The sequence below is a fragment of the Olea europaea genome, chromosome 16 (genome assembly GCF_002742605.1).
Source record: "Olea europaea var. sylvestris chromosome 16, O_europaea_v1, whole genome shotgun sequence".
NCBI classification, from domain to species: Eukaryota; Viridiplantae; Streptophyta; class Magnoliopsida; order Lamiales; family Oleaceae; genus Olea; species Olea europaea.
The window spans coordinates 10236751-10254083 of NC_036252.1; the positions used below are offsets into that span (position 1 = coordinate 10236751).

At 36.6% G+C, this 17333-nt stretch overlaps 1 protein-coding gene across 1 annotated transcript; it reads right to left on the reverse strand.

Moving 5' to 3' along the window:
* Positions 1–2699: 2699 nt before the first annotated feature.
* Positions 2700–16742, reverse strand: LOC111412056 (nuclear pore complex protein NUP133). Its single transcript, XM_023042801.1, has 8 exons — positions 16495–16742; positions 10842–10948; positions 8914–10746; positions 7806–8503; positions 6234–6386; positions 5676–6009; positions 4969–5036; positions 2700–3401 (listed from the first exon to the last, which is right to left on the reverse strand). The coding sequence occupies exons 1-8, from the start codon at positions 16674–16676 to the stop codon at positions 2844–2846; spliced, it is 3933 nt and encodes a 1310-aa protein (XP_022898569.1). The 5' UTR covers positions 16677–16742; the 3' UTR covers positions 2700–2843.
* Positions 16743–17333: the final 591 nt, after the last annotated feature.

The window sequence follows — 17333 nt, forward strand, 5'->3', positions numbered from 1 at the left end:
TACTTATATGAAGTTTTTCATTTGGCAAAAGGTAAGATGGAAGCAGATTTCAAACAAGGAAGAATAGAATTGCTCCTTATTTGCAAATTATTCAGACCTGATGGGATAGTCAATTCCGTAAGAATTTCCATGCTACTGGATATTGGTTAAATCCTTCTTTTCAATATAATAATTATGATATGGAAAATCATATTGGTTAAATCCTTCTTTTCAATATAAATCCTTCTTTTCAAAAAAGGAAGAATAGAATTGCTCCTTATTTGCAAATTATTCAGACCTGATGAGATAGTCAATTTCGTAAGAATTTCCATGCTACTGGATATTGGTTAAATCCTTCTTTTCAATATAATAATTATGATATGGAAAATCATATACAAATTATTCCGAGAATTTTAGATGTAATAGAGAAATATACTTATGATCAACTCGATTTAAGAAGTATATTGACGGGTGAAATGAGACTATTTAAGCAAGCACAAGGTGACTTTAGACATTAATCTACTGTAGCTGATCGCCATAGAATGGCTCCTAGTGAAATTTTAACCTCGTGTTATGTACTTTGTTATATTATATAACTCAGATTTTAGTTTATATAACACACATCTATTTTATTTTCTCTTTGGCTGTTACATAGATGAATGGTGGATGTATTATGGTAATTTTGCACCAAACCTACAAACATTGCAATTCGAGTATTAAGTCAAACATGTAGTTCTTTAGATTGCGTGAGAAATTCGACTATGTTTGAACATATTTATTCAAAAAAGAGAAATAGACTCGAGCATCAAAGGTTTGATGATCTTGTTTATGTTCACTACAATTTAATATTGCAACAATGGTAGTATTAAATAATATTTTTCATCCTATTGTGATTTATTTAATTTTAAGATTTTAGTTTCTTTAAGTAGAATTATATTTGATTATTTATGAATTGGATTATAAACTTTGTTTAGGAATTATTTCAAGAGTCGAAATTATAATCCTATCGACTTTGAAAGGTTTGGCATCTATGGCAATTAGGTGTTAGAGTCATCAAATTTGGTAGATGATGAGTTAAGAGACATTTTATCATGATTTGGGCGCATATACTATAGAAAATGACAAAAATGAAAGTAGTTGTTCAATTAATACTATTGTTTCTTCTTTATATTAAAGTATATATGATGTGACATTGAATTTTAAAACTTTTCTCCAGATAAATCTACCATGGCCCTCTTTTCTATTTTTATGGTGAAAATAATGGGAATTCTTGCAATATTTATAGCTGATATTCTCAATTGGGTTTGTATACAACTATAATTGAAAAACTATGTAATACAAGAAATTTGAATAAGAATTAGTTTCAAATAATAGAATTAGTAGTATACTCTACTACCGAATTTCCTAGTAAAATCATCACATTAAAAATATGACACTTGGCCAACTTGTACTTGGTTTCAAAAAGAAATTTGAATTGTATTATAATATTGGTTTTAAATAAATAACGTGTGTAGAAATTAAAAGAGAAAAAGAATTGTACTTAATTAATATTGCAAGTTTTCACCAACTCCATTAACCTATTATTCTTTTAATTGTACTCAACTCGATGTAGTCTAATCCCCAATAACTTTTTCTCGTGTTAAAGTTTTCTAAATAATTACGAGTTACAAAAAGAGTTCAATATTGATATACTAAAACTCGATTTATCAAAATATAATTAGTTGACCCCAAAAATATTAGAATTTAAAACATAATTCACTTTAATCCCCCACCTTAATATTTACGGGGCCTTAGCAGATAGTCAGCCTAATCAGCACTGCAAACGGCTTTGATGGGTCCAACTGCATTTCGATAATATGATCCAACTCAGCCGATCCATAACAACAGATTTAAGTTTAGGCGACATGAATTTCTAGGGCCTCGTGCATGCTCAGTGTATGAACACAACACATTACAATGACATCAATTTACGAGACAAAAGGGTAAATGAGTGCACTTACACAACGCATTTGAATCTTCATCTGTCATATCCAATGGATGCGCTATCACCCAACGAACCATATGGAGCAATTCCCTACTCTCACATGATTTTTTTCCCCTTTAAAAATGAATCATCCAACCCATCTCCGTATATTGAATCTGTGAACTATCTATCTATACACGTAGCGTGGCTCAAACCTATATATATATATATATATATATATATATATATAGAGAGAGAGAGAGAGAGAGAGAGAGAGAGGCAACCTTCTCGTGCTAATTTGAATTCTTGAATCCGTTCATATCCTAAATATTCACTCAGTCCCATAAATTAATAAAATTACAGTGATATTACTATAGTTGATTTAAATAAGAGTATTTATATTTGTTAATAACAAAACACATTAAATAGATATATATTGAAAAACTGATAAATCAATTATACTTTCAATAAGAAAATTGACCTATAATTTGAGACAGATGAAAAAGATAAACATATCTATCTTTATGAGAGAGATGGAGTATCAAATGTAAAAAATGAAGAATTTCCTCAATTAACTATTGATATGAGAAGCGCTCACTACTAAAAAGTTCCAAAATTTTCCCAGAAACTCCATAAAATCTAATATCGGATTGTTCTTAATAGCTCTAAGGTAGAATCGTCGTCATCCCTAATGTTTAGCATTGTTTCTTTCCATCCACATAAACCCCACAGCCATAATAGGAATCAACGAGAAAAATGGACACACAAAAGAAGAAAGAAATGGATATAAGCCCCTCAAAAATCAACCCATCGCACAAATACTAAGATACTTGATCCCATTTCATAAAAATTCATACAGAATTAACAATAGAAGTCTAAAAAAGAACCTATTACTTAATTCTCATGAGTCCATATGGGTAGGCCCTTCATCATCCGTTGTACTAGTCACCACTGAAACACTCCCTAACATAATTGCCGTGAGCATCAACTTGCCTGCATCTGGAAAATCCTTGTGCTGCATAAGGATAGCTTCCACAGAGGAATTCATGTCCTTCATATTTGGAATTTCTGAATTTTCCTGACTGAGCAGCAGAACTTCATCAAATCTGCCTTCAAAAATTTCTGATTCGGGTCCGTAACACTTACTAGAAGCCTGGAAAAGAACGGTTTCCCTAAGAATGCGCATCGTCTCCTCATCACTCCACCCTTCGGTTATAGACATTTGATAGAGTTTTTCCCAATCATCTTGATTCGCTGCATTCCTCCAGCATTCTTCCAATAGGGTTGTATTACTTCTAAGAAATGAGGAGCTGGTCCAAGTAAAAAGATCAAAAGCTCGCAATGATAGCTCTCGATTTTGACTTTTAATGCACAATTCAATAAGATCTACTGGAGGAAGCAGCTTTTGTTCCATTGATTGCTTTTCTTCACCATCAGGTACAAGTTTCAAAATTTCTTCCTGCAAATGAAGAAAATAATATGGCAAGTTGATAATTGGGGCAGAGATGTAAAGGGCGTTAACTATAAAGTCAACAACAAATATAACTGTAATATAACTGTATCGGTATGATTACAAAAGCCACTATATCAAATAGCCTTTCTAAAATGAAGCAAACTTGTGAAGTGTCAGAACAATTTTAAAACTAGCAATGATAAAGGATCTTTTTGTAACATTTTTGAAGTGTCAGCAAAATTGAAAAACTAAAAATGAGCAGATAATGATCTTTTCACAGCACATATCACAAAATAAGCTTTATTTCCTATAGGTACGTATACTTTTTTCGCCATTCCATTCGGCTCAGCTGTATATCGATATGAAAATCCATTGTAACCAGATCCGCTGCAATCATGACAAGCTATATTAAATTTGGCATCGGTCCGCCTTTATAATCTGTTTTACTGAAAATCTGAGATCACATCACTCTTGTAAAAGAAGCTTCTTTAGGTCTATGCAAACCATATCCCAAGCACTTAAAACTTGTCCTTTAGTTTTTCCTCAATTGGTGACACTATTGGCACATATTCTAATCTATTGTCTTATCCATTCTAACATTGTTCATCATATTTCTTCACGTTAACTATGTTCGTCTCATGTACAATTTTTTTTTTGCCCATCCGACATCAGTACCATAAACATGGTCTAATAACTATTATGTAGAACTGATATTTTAGTTATTTAGAGATCTTCCGATCACATATAATTCCTGCAGCACTTTTCCATTTCATTTAATCAACTCTAACCCTACGCTTTACATCCGCTTCAATTCGTCCATCAATAATTATTGAAATTAAATACATAGAATAATCACTATTTGGGGCAACATGATCCTCCATAATAGCTCTGTTATAATCCTTAATCCTATAGAATAAAAATTGTTCTATTCTTCAATACCACCAAGTCATCCAATATAATTTTTATTGAATATATAGATATTATTAAATATATGAACTATGCAACAGTCACAAACCTAAGATGTGCCTACACTAATAAGGAATTTCCCGACAAGCAGCATCTCTTTGAAACTTTTTGAACTTGGATGGATGTAAATCCTCGTACAAATTCCATTTACTGATAACCAGAGGACTTGGCTAGAAGTGGCAATTTGTGTTGAAGATTTAACACAAGCCATAAACATCTATATAGAGAATTAAAAATAAAAAGAGGGAGAGAATATCAGAATAGTGTACAAGCTTGACAATGGTGGACAAAAACTGTGAAAATGCTACCCTTCAAAGTGAAGTGATGGTCCAAGCTACAGTTCAAATTTATCGTCTGAAACTATTTGTTATAATTAGGTAGAATATTCATCCAATCTGTAATGGATGTTAAATAGTACAGATTATCAACGAGAAAAATGAACAACTCATGATCTCAAGAATTTGGTCCCTTAAATGCTCTTTAAGAAAGGGATGATGAAACTAGAATATCATTAACTGCAGAGAAGGGAGCCTACCAAGGTACTTAAGTTGCTTATACTGATATGGACCTTAAAATGGCTTGTCCAAGATCTAGTCCACAAACATACCTGTAGTTTGAGAATATTCAGATCTGCTTGGATGCGCTTTACTTTTGCTTCATAATCAGCATTCTTTCCTGATCGACAAAAATACAATCATCAATACTTCAGGTGTGAACATGAAAAGAAGAATAAATTTTGTACAGAATGCTAAACAACAAAGAAAGCAATACCACAGTCATCGATGCTACAGATATTGCATAAGACAGAAAATGACGAAATTGATGCAGCAAACCGAAATTACAGGTAAGGAAGGAAAACCTCTGATAACACTAAGAAAATGTATAACAAGAATTTATTAACAATAAGACCTGTAGGCAAGACGAAATCACAATACTACAGAGTCGATTTTTTATTGTCCATTACTTTCTGTACTTTTTATAGACGATCAGAGTGGGAAAATGTTGTTCTGACGACTTTCGACATGAAGAAGAAATATTTTCTTGACTGCAAATAGTAAAGCAGAAATTGCGAATTGAACATAGATTTAATTATCTTACATAAATTTATATATGTTTCCATTACTTTTGAGGGAGGATCTAAGGATTTCACCCCTCTTGCCCTCCTAAAGGAGACTCAAACCCTGGTCGTTGGCCTGAGAGGGGTTCACTCTTTACCACTTGAGCTAGGCCTAGGCCTACTCTCACATAATTTGAAGTACACTGCACTCGTGATTGTGTGCATATATGCAGGGATTTTCCAGGTGGAAACAGTACCCGCTATTGCTGATATTTTTGCAAGATTCAGAAAACGCCTTCTATCAGCCAAGGTTAATCTACTCTTTGAGCCACCAGCATCAATTTCATGAGTATCTGAAACTGAACTATCTTCCTTAGAAAGAGATAATGCATGTAGAGTTTCAGAAGCTGAGGAAAATTGGCGAAGAAACAATTCATGGAGCCAGAGAAGATTAGGATGATGCTTCAGAAAAGTAGCCAGATCTTCCTGAAACTCTTCCCCCAACCTCATAAGCTTTGAGAAATGTTTTCTTTCATAGAGTTGTTCGAACACAAAGTAACTAAACCCTCCTTTAGGTCCCACGCTCTCACGCTACAAAAAAATAGTATTATATTATGGAGAATAGGATAAACGAAATGAAAATTGATAAATTTGCATAAAATATTGAAGGCTTTGAATAAAATAATTTGTCAATATACACTGGATACTAATAATAACACTATCAATGGAACAACCACCACAACCACCAAGTATTCACCTCTGAGGAGGTAGGATGGGGGTCACAGGATATTGGAATTGGATGATAAAATTTATACCATAAGACTTTGAAGGAGTTCAGAATCATTGAGGTCACTGCATATGCTCCACATAGTTTGATATCCTTCATGTCGTTTGGCAATAGACAATACCCTTGCAGAAAGTTTTCTGAGACTGTTCTTATTCTGCACTTCGTCAGATTCAATGGAATCCTACAATGCAGTTAGAAAAATGAATATGTATGTGAGATATGAAATCCTCCATTCTGAATAAAAGGATAAAAGAATTATCTTATGTTCAAAAGGTATCTATACCAATTTTTATTAGAGATGATGTTGACAAATCAACAACATATTAGGATTCTAAAAAAAGCCTGATATGCTGCTGCTTTTACTGTAATGCTTATTCTATAATTCCTAAACAAGATGTTATTCTCATTCTTTGCGAAATAAGCACTGTTTAGAAAGGCCAAATCAGGTATTGAGGCAATTTGTGCAAGAAGTGACAAGGCACTTTAGGGTAGCTTCTACATAAACCAATAACATAATTCACAATATTATACTCATTAAAAAACCATAAACATACAAAAACCCAATAAATGAAACCAGAAACATTTCAATAAAATTAAAAGTATAATTAAGTACTAGAAATATATATGCATTGATAAAATAACAAACAATTAATGAACACAGAAGAAATATACACGCATTAATAAAATATCTTAACATCTAAATGCATTTTCGAATCTGCCGAGATTCATAGAACTTGTCTAATCAATAATTGTGTATATTTGATAGGGAGTACGTTATGGACTATTTTTAGGGATGTGCAGCTGTATCCTTTTTGTCTTTCCTATAATAATTTACATTTCATGTATTTATACATGGTAAACATACCAAATTTTATACTATATATCCTCTCTTTCCTTCTTCTGTCTACATGACATTGACTATCAAAAAACATTTTTCCTTCTTCCGTCAACATGATATTGACTATCAAAAAACATTTGCCCTTGTCTCAGAAATGAACTCTTCCAAGGGTCCTATTTCTGCTTGCACAGGCCAGGATTATTCTCTCTCCAGTCTAACGAGTACATTGGACCCAGCACATAAGTTCTCCTATAAGAAGGGTCAATCCAGTCAGGTTGTAATCATACCGTAGAGCAATCACAACAGAAATAACACCAATTCACCCTGCTAAAAAAGAGAGAACCTTAATATTCCTGCTTTGAAAAAGAATTTATTTGATGAAATACAAGTATTTGGGAAACATCTTTGGTACGAAAATGAGTTATAGTTCCAACAAAGAATTTATAATTATGATTAATTAACAAAAATCAAGTTCCTCTTACAGCTGAACGCAGTGTTGTAAAGCAGTCATTAAAATAGTAGTTATATCCCTCAAGAAGAACAAAAACATAGAATATCCCAGTTTCAGAAAATGGAAAGGATTAGTACCCAACTACAAGTCAGAAGCGGAAATAGATTTCTAAACAATAAGATTGCCAAGTCCATGAAGCAACAGCATGAATGAAAATTTTAGTATTTATAGGCCATAACATTTTTCACACATTTCTTACTCATATTATGCCTCTATCAATATCACATAACAAATTAATCAGAAAAATTAACCTGGAGTTTGGCTTCCATAAACGTCTTCACTTTCTGATAAAGGGCGTCAAGAAGTACATCTCTCCGCTTCCAGTATTCCACCAATAGACTCCTGTGTTCTTCTTTCCGGTCAATTTTGGCAGTGATAGCATTAGAATATGCCTCAAGCAATACTTCTGAGAGTACTTCTAGATGTGAACAGAATTCCAACTTTGCAGAATCTTCAAGATGATTCATTTCATTTAATAGCTGAAGCATGAATGATGCAACACTCCACAACCCACCCAATACCACAGTTTTTGAATACCAAGGTGTTAAGCCCTCCGCAGGAGGATACCACAAGTGATGTTCACTCCTGTATCCCATAGAAGCATTGAATAAAGTCACACATGCATTTGAGATTTCACAGGCTCTTCGAAATTGAATTGCAATTGGCATCTCTCCATTAATGAGGTATTCTCGCTGTCTCTCTAAGCAGTAAAATAATTCCTCAATATCTGAAACCTTACTATAGAATACTTCAGCATTGTCCCTATCCATTAAAAGGACTGTGTTCCTGCGAGCTCTCTCACCAACTAACTGGATTAGATCCCAAAGGGCACCAGAATACGCATCAATTCCAGTTACATTGGATTGGCTGATTATATGTTGTAGTTCCCTCACTTGGATCATGCCAGCAAGCTTTTCCCCGTGTTCCATGATGATTTGCATGGATTGTCCTGATAGAAGAAAGCATCACTTTAAATTTGAAAGGTTTATTTATTAGGAAATTCAAGTATAAAAAGGAAAAAGGAATGGCAGCTGTATTTACTGAGAATGGGAGCATAGAGAAGCATTCCCTAAAAAATTTTACTACTGAATTGAAAAGAGATGAGCCAGTGTGTTGTTTAAAACTTGCCACTGGATCAGGTAAAGCATATGGTCATATAACAAGGTTAAACAATAAACTTGTTTTGTGAACTACAAAAAGCACCCAACAGCTACAGAAGGAAGATCATTAAGTGTCGAGATTAATTACAACCAAACAACTTAACGATAAGTTTTCAGATTAACAAGTATAAAATTTTCCAAAAACTGCACATCACAAAAATTTAACAAACAGTTTATCATATGGTCAAATTGATCATACTCTGTCTAGAACACAATTCTTCATGGCACTTGGATAAAGCAAGAAACTGGAGATACTTTTGATGCCTCTGTTGTTTCTCTACAAGCTGTGTGGACACAACAGACGAAGAGATTATCTCAGGACCCCTGGTCGTTGTCCAATGTTTAGCTAAGGTGTCAACAATTGATTTGCTTGTCCTGGTAAAGACGTTAATTTCCCCTTCTCTTTCAAACGCCCTTGAGTTTCTTAATTTCTCGAGGACACCATCAACCTGCCCAGACAAGAGAAAATCATGGAAAAGCTGAGTTAATAATGCTTCTGATTCCTCATCTTGAGGGCTCCGACGTGCAATTCCAGTCAAGCCTGTTCTTTGCCTATCACCAACATCCCATGCTTCCGAACTAGCTCTTCTGGGAGCAATGTTCCCAGCCAATGACAAGTTTCTTCTCTCCTCTAGTACCGATCGATCATTTGAACTGCCTTTACGTGATAAGCTTCGCTCAGGTGGTTCAACCCCACCTAGTAAAATAGCACTCTCAGGAATAGCCCAAACTCCAGCTTTCTCTGTGAGGACAGCCCAAGCTCCATCCTCACTGTCCTCCAAAGATGCGAGCACTGAAGCATCAAGTACTTTTCCAGCATCATAAGGAAGATCAAACTGATAGAGCCGAGTAGAGTTTCTCCAATAATGTGAGACAGTTGCAGTACCATCACCAGAGAGTATAATGGCAGAACCAGCTGGCTTTCCGCCTACCTTTAATCTCATGGAGAACAAGAATTCCTCGTCTTCTACTCTTGCTTTAGGTATTATCACTTGGTTAGGAGCCTTTTTCTCTAATATTCTTTCACCTATTGGCTTAATGATATCGATTCCTGATTTATATTGCATAGTCAGAAGTGAATACTCAGTGTAGCTTGAACTGGTGGCTCTGTCCTTGCAAAATATAGCAATAAGAATAGTTATTACTCTGCCATCACTATCAACTTGCAACTCAAGAGGCCAAATTCGCTTTTGGCCAGCCAGATCTTTCTGGATACCCAAATCACCATCAGTTCCAATAATCTGGTGAGACCAGAGCTTTGACACATCAAAATCATGAGAGAGAGTTATTTCAAAGCATTGAATCTCATGATCTGTTAGTAAAAGAAACTGTCTTTTGGGCTCGTCAAAAGAATGACAGTAAGAATGCCAAATCAATGACCTCGGATACCCCTTGCTTGCAACAAATGGGCTACTGTCACTGCTTTGAGAGGATATGTTCAACATGCCAACACAAATCTGGTTACATTGAATCCCAGATGGGCTGCAGAAAAAATGCCACAGTTCACCACTAGAACTACTTGCAATAGCAATGCAATCATAGCGGTGAGCAGGGATTGAAGCAGCAATCATAGAGTTAATAGAACTTGATCTAGCCAAACTGCTACCAAGTTTTCCCTGTTGCAGCTGGTTGCAAAAGATGGATTTTCCATCGCTAGGAAAGTAAGACTCCTCAACAGAAACAACACTAGTAAGGGGCTTGTTCCTGGTTTCACTATAGATATCTGGCCAGTATATAAGAGCTCGAGTTTTTTTATTACACAATACAATCCCAACAGAATTGCCCTGTTGAACGAATTTTCCTGCTCTACTCTTTGAGCTATCCCAATTGACAACACAGACTAACCAATTATTAGAACAAGAAATTCTTTTGCCTATATCTGCATTTTCTGATGCAATTGAAGGAAGTTCAAGGGCAACGCAAGCTCTTGAAGTGGCAGGTGATAGGTAATTCCAGATAAATAGTCTATTTCCACAGATAATCCATGCCAGAGATGTTTCTTTGTCAATCCCACCAGAGATAGATGCATCACCTACCAGTGGAGCAAAAACATTAAACCTTCATACAAGAAGAAGAAAAAAGATTCTTAAGACAATGTAAAGTCTGGGATGAATTGACAGGACCAACCAGGAGCATGATTCTGTAATAACATAGCTTGTGCATCACGTAATACTTGAGGAAACTCCGCAATATATTTAGGCTCTCCTTTCTCACTTTTATTCACAGTGGGAACTCTGGATACATTAACAGCAGAAAGGTGCGATAATCAGTTAGCATATAAAAAAATTATTTCTCCAATTCTTTCCCAGCTAACATGGAACGAATCACAATTAAACACTCATCAAATTTCACACACTTCATTCGAAAAATATTTCAACACCGATAAGCAAACAAATACATACACAGATACAATTTTACTTGATTTATTTCAAGATTCATATTTAGGCATAGACCCCTTTGAACAACCCAGTATAATTTTGTAGAAGTAACTATTGTACATGTGGCTTATATAGAGTGGAACACAGGCCCTGGATCAAATGGGGCGATGCCGGCGCGGAGTGGAGTGGAGTGAGAGGAGCGGAGTGCATCGAACGGAATAGAGCGGAGCGACGGCATCGGCCTTGCGCGGGTTTAATTCACTGTCTGGTTGTTAGGGACGCTGAATGGGTTGGGGGTGCGGAGGCAACGCCCCCGCGGTACGGTACAGGGATATTTTCTGTACGGGCCTTAAAGTTTTATATGGGCCCAGATTAGGGTTAGTATAAATAATATGTTGTAACCCTATTTTTCACAACAGAATAAAGAAATCTCCGCTTCGCTCTCGTGGACGTAGGCACATTGCCGAACCACGTAAAATTCTTGTATTGATTTTCGTTTTTCATCTCTTTAATATTGCACATAAAATCCAATGGGTTGGGACACATCTTCTCTAACAGTTAGAGATGTTAATCAAGTTCAAGCAATGCTTGAACTTATCCATTGTGATTGGCTTTGTCATCATGTCTGCTGCATTTTCTGAGGTATGCACCTTCTCTAACAACAGCTCTCCTGAAGTAACCAACTCTCTTATCTTATGAAATCTCACGTCAATGTGTTTGGTTCTTGCATGATAAATCTGATTCTTAGCTAGGAAGATGGCACTCTGACTATCACAGTACAGCTTCATTCCATCTTGCTTGATTCCAAGTTCCCTGACAAGCCCTTTCAACCACAATAATTCCTTGGCTGCCTCAGTTGCCGCCATGTATTTTGCTTCAGTTGTAGATAATGCCATAAGTGATTGCACCATTGACCTCCAACATATGGGCCCACCTGCGAGTGTGAAAACATAACCTGTATGGGACCTTCTGTCATCCAAGTCCCCTGCATAATCTGCATCTACATATCCTTGAACTGAATTATCACCATGTTGTCTCTCAAACATGATCCCACACTCCATTGTACCTTTCAAGTACCTGAAAATCCACTTTACAGCTCTCCAATGCTCTCTACCAGGATTAGCCATATACTTACTAACCACACTGACTGCATGTGCTAAACTGGTCTGGTACACACCATTGCATACATCAAACATCCAACTGCACTGGCATAAGGTACCTTTGACATCTCTGCAACATCTTCTTCACTCTTTGGGCACTGATTATTAGACAATCTGAAGTGATTTGCAACTTTCTTCAAATAGTTTTTCTGAGACACCCATAATTTTCTGGCTTTCCTATCTCTGTTGATCTCTATGCCAAGAATTTTCTTAGCCGGTCCCAAGTCTTTCATATCAAACTTCCTGCTCAACAAAGATTTCAATTTGTCTACCTCATCCATGTTCTTGGCAGCAATTAACATGTCGTCCACATACAACATCAAGAAAATATATGAGTTATCCTCAAGAACTCTGTAGTATACGCAACAATCATACTCACAACGACTGTAGCCAATCTGAATCATATGAGAGTCAAACTTCTTGTACCATTGCCGTGGAGACTGCTTAAGCACGTATAAAGACTTCTTCAGTTGACACACAAGATTCTCTGTTCCTGGTTCCATAAACCCTTCTGGCTGCTCCATGAAAATCTGTTCCTCCAAATCACCATGAAGGAAAGCAGTCTTCACATCTAGTTGCTCTAACTCCAAATCAAAATTAGCTACCATTGCCAAAACAATCCTGATGGAAGTATGTCTGACGACTGGAGAGAAAATTTCATCATAATCTACTCCCTTCCTCTGTGAGTATCCCTTTGATACTAATCGAGCTTTGTATCTTTCTCCTTCCTTTTCTGACATTGCTTCTTTCTTTCTATACACCCACTTACACCCTATCTGTTTCTTCCCCTCTGGAAGCTCCACCAAATTCCAAGTATCATTTTTATGCAGTGACTCAATTTCCTCCGTCATAGCCTCTATCCAATTACCTTTCTCCTGACTACCAATGGCATCCTGAAAAGTTATAGGATCGCTATTGCTGGTAATGAGTGCATAAGAAACCGAATCCTCAAATCCATACTTTGCTGGTGGTTTGGTAGTGCGACGTGGTCTATCTAAGGCAACACTATGATACTGCTCCACCTCTGACCCAGAACTATCTGCTCCCTGAGCATTAATTTATCTGTTTATATTGTCTAGCTCTACTTGCACCACTTGGCTCTTACCTCTGCCCTCGTCTAAATTTAGCTTCTCTTTATCTGTAGAAGCTTTAAGCATGAATGCTTCATCAAATACTGCATCCCTACTTATCACCATCTTCCTTGCCTCTGGATCCCAAAACTTGTATCCCTTTACACCTTTAACATAGCCCAAAAAAATGCATTTTCTTGATTTCGGATCAAGTTTGGATCGCTGATCACTAGATACATGCACATACGCCGGACAACCAAAGACTCTCAATTCAGAATAATCAACTTCATTACCTATCCAAACTTCCTCTGCAACTTTCCCATCTAGTGCTGCTCGTGGTGATATGTTTATGACATAACATGCCATGTTCATTGCCTCTGCCCAAAAACTCTTCGAGAGCCCTGCATTCAGCCTCAAACATCTTGCCCGTTCTGCAATTGTTCTATTCATCCTTTCCGCAACACCATTTTGTTGCGGTGTCTTGCGAACTGTATAGTGCCGCTGAATACCATGCTCCTCACAAAATCTCAGAAACTGTGAATCTGTGTACTCTGTACCGTTATCTGTCCTCAGATACTTAATTTTTCTGCCCATCTGGTTCTCTACTTCTGCTTTCCATAGTTTGAACTTGGCAAAGGCTTCAGACTTATGCTTCATGAAATATACCCAAACTTTTCTAGAGAAGTCATCAATGAAAGTAATAAAGTACTGAGATCCACCTTTGGACAACTCCCTCACAGGTCCCCAAACATCTGAGTGCACATAATCAAGAATTCCCTCTGTCTTGTGCTTTCCCATCTTGAACTGTTCTCTGGACTGTTTTCCAAGTACACAGAACTTGCAGAAATTCAACTTGCATGATTTTACCCCCTTTAACAAATTTCTCTTGTGAAGCTCAACCATGCCACGTTCTCCTATATGTCCCAGTCGCATATGCCATAGAAGAGTGTCATCTGACTCTGATTCTGCTGTAGCAACTCCACCTACAACTGTATCCCCGAGTAGTTTGTAGATATTCCCTACTAATTTCTGACCCTTCATCACAATCATAGCCCCTTTCTTCACTGTTAGAGCCCCACACTCTGACTTATAAGAGTAACCGTTTGTGTCTAAAGTGCCTAAAGAAATTAGATTCTTTTTCAACTCAGGTACATGCCTAACATTTTCCAAGGTCCTTATCACACCATCGAACATTTTAAATTTTATAGACCCCATTCTAATGACCTTACATTATGCATCATTACCCATCAGAACAGATCCAAAATTTCCAAAACGATATGAATGAAACCAATCCCGGTGAGGACACATGTGATATGAACAGGCTGAATCAAGTACCCAACAGTCATTTAATTTTACAAAATTACCTGCAGAGACTGATAACATATCTCCATCTCCAGAATCCGAGTCTCCTTCTGCAACACTAGCTGAGTTTGAGGACCCATCACCTGTCCTTTCATCATTCTGCTTCTTATTAGGACAGTCTCTCTTAAAGTGACCCATCTGATGACATTTGTAGCACTTCACGTTTTTCTTATTTTGATTTCTAGATTTTGATCTTGTGTTCCCTCTAAAAGAAACACCCCTGTCCTTCCTTCTCCCACGATCCTGGTAGCCCTTTACGATCAACCCTTCACCCTATGAAGTTTCACCAGTACGCAATTTCCGCTGATTGTAGGCTAACAGGGCTGATGTGACTTCCTCCAATTCGAGAGTCTCTTTACCCCACGTCAACGTGGTCACCAGATGGTCGTACGAAGGAGGCAGTGAGTACAACAAAATCATTGCCTTGTCTTCATCATCAAACTTGATTTCAAGCCTCAATAGATCGCTGATGATCTAATTGAACACATTGGTGTGTTGAATCAGATCCGTACCCTCCAACATCTTTAGCCCATACAGCCGCTGCTTTAGATGCAATTTGTTCGTGAGAGACTTTGACATATAACGACTCTCCAATTTCTCCCAAACCTCCGCCGGAGACTCAACGTCCATGACATGATACATGATTTCGTCCGCCAAACAAAGCCGAATTGTACCAACTGCTCGCGCCTCGAGCTCTTCCCAATCGGCATCTGACGTACCATCTGGTTTCTTCCCAGATAGTGCCTTCATCATCCCTTGCTGCGCCAACAAATCCTTCACCCTTCGCTGCCATAATCCGAAGTTCCCAAATCCGTCAAACTTCATCACATCAAATTTTGCAATCGAAGAACTCGCCATCTGAACCTAGCTCTGATACCAGTTGTTGGATTTTATGCGCAATATTAAAGAGATGAAAAACGGAAATCAACAGTAACTATTACCACATCACCAACCAAAAGAATCTGTTTCCAATTATTGTCAAAACCTTCCCTTAAACATAAAAATGTGACGAAAAATTGGGGTTTGAAAAATAAATGAAAAATAAATAAATTTGATAAGCACGTTCTTCTATTTTTCATAAGAACTTCTACTTTCCCATCCCACAAGTTCTCTATGTTATTACACAAACCTACCCTCTAACTTCACACTCAACCAAGTCAAGAAAATACACAAGATCGTATATAAGCAGCAGCTACAAAACCACATCATCACAAGTTCCATTATTTTTGCCAGCAAAATAATTATGCCAAAAAACGAGTATTCATACAAAAGTGTAAGTAAACCTATAACGCATAATATTCAAACCTGTGCAATGCTAATAACTTGATCTGGTTTCCTATGAATTGCTATTCGGTCACCAGTTGCTTAATATATTCACTATAAATACATACAGGCATATTGAGATGTATGTGAATAAGAACATTCAACATTCACATACACAAGCAGAGGTATCTCTGGTTGATTTTATCCACTTCTTACTTAACAAAGATAACAAAAAATTCAAAAACCAGTCAAGCAGATAATACTCTTTACCTCGGAGGTCATTTATATACATATAAATGGATGTCCCTCCCAACTGTCAGGAATTTTTGTACCATGTGTCTTAGAAGTTGTACCTCTCTCTACCATCTTAGAAGACACTACGCCATTACGAGTTCAAATATATAACTATAAAATGAAACAACTAATAATACGATAATACGTGCATATTGTCGGCATTCGAACACAGTTTCCAATTGTTGTTCCCTATTTACAATTCACAATATATAATTTTTTTTCCTTTTTTTTTAGTAAATTATATGCGTAAAACCTGGCAAGGACAGAGAGGCGAGAGGCCCAAGGGGCAGGGGTGCCAGTTGCCGGCCGATTTGTGATCGGACTGTCATGGAGTGGCCTTCGATTCTCTGTCACTGCCACCGGTGAATCATAATTTGTTACAGGGACATTTTTCCGAGAACTGAATCCAGATTTCCTTGAAGCAGGAGAGAACATTGCTCTTGCACTAGCTCTACGTGTGCGTACTGTGAGAGAGGGTTCAAGGGCTTTGGTAAATTCGAAAATGGAAAAAATGCGTGGTACGGGTATTAAAGATTAAAGGAAATTGGACTTTTAGTGCTCAAACTATAGGATTTGTTTCATTTTTGTCCTGTTACATTTTTTGTTCTTATCCTATCAATTGTTTAACAATATTGGTCCATCTATTATAGATCCTGTTTATTTCAAGATTTAAAAGTCAAAATCCATTTTCTGAAAGACAACTTCAACCTTAATAGTAAAATGAGGGAAAAAAGGAAAATGAAACAAACCCATAATTTCTATCTTTCCCACCCAACCTCGACCATCTTGCCAACCACACCCACCCACAATCACATTGTTGGCCACCGCCACCGCCCTCTTCTTAAAAAAAAAAAAAAAAAAAAAAAAAAAATTGCAGTCCTGTTTTCGAAAAAGTTAATGAGTTGTGATTCAATCATTATCCAGATGTGTTTCACAATCGAGGTTTTCAACAAAGAAGAGGATTCTTAATTTAGATCCGAATCGATTAATTTTTTCAATGTCAACATTAAAAATACTTTTTAGAAAATCTTTTAAGAAGTACCAAACCAAAGTTTTCAGGTTGGGCTTAGTTCAACAAAAAATGGACTCATT

Excerpts from the sequence above, each read along its gene's own strand:
- LOC111412056 (XM_023042801.1), bottom strand. The coding sequence starts at position 16,676 with ATGTTCTCTCCTGCTTCAAGGAAATCTGGATTCAGTTCTCGGAAAAAT. Across the intron at positions 10,747-10,841 it reads ATTACAGAATCATGCTCCTG|GTGATGCATCTATCTCTGGT; the intron begins GTTGGTCCTGTC and ends CTCCACTGGTAG. Across the intron at positions 6,387-7,805 it reads TTATGGAAGCCAAACTCCAG|GATTCCATTGAATCTGACGA; the intron begins GTTAATTTTTCT and ends ACTGCATTGTAG.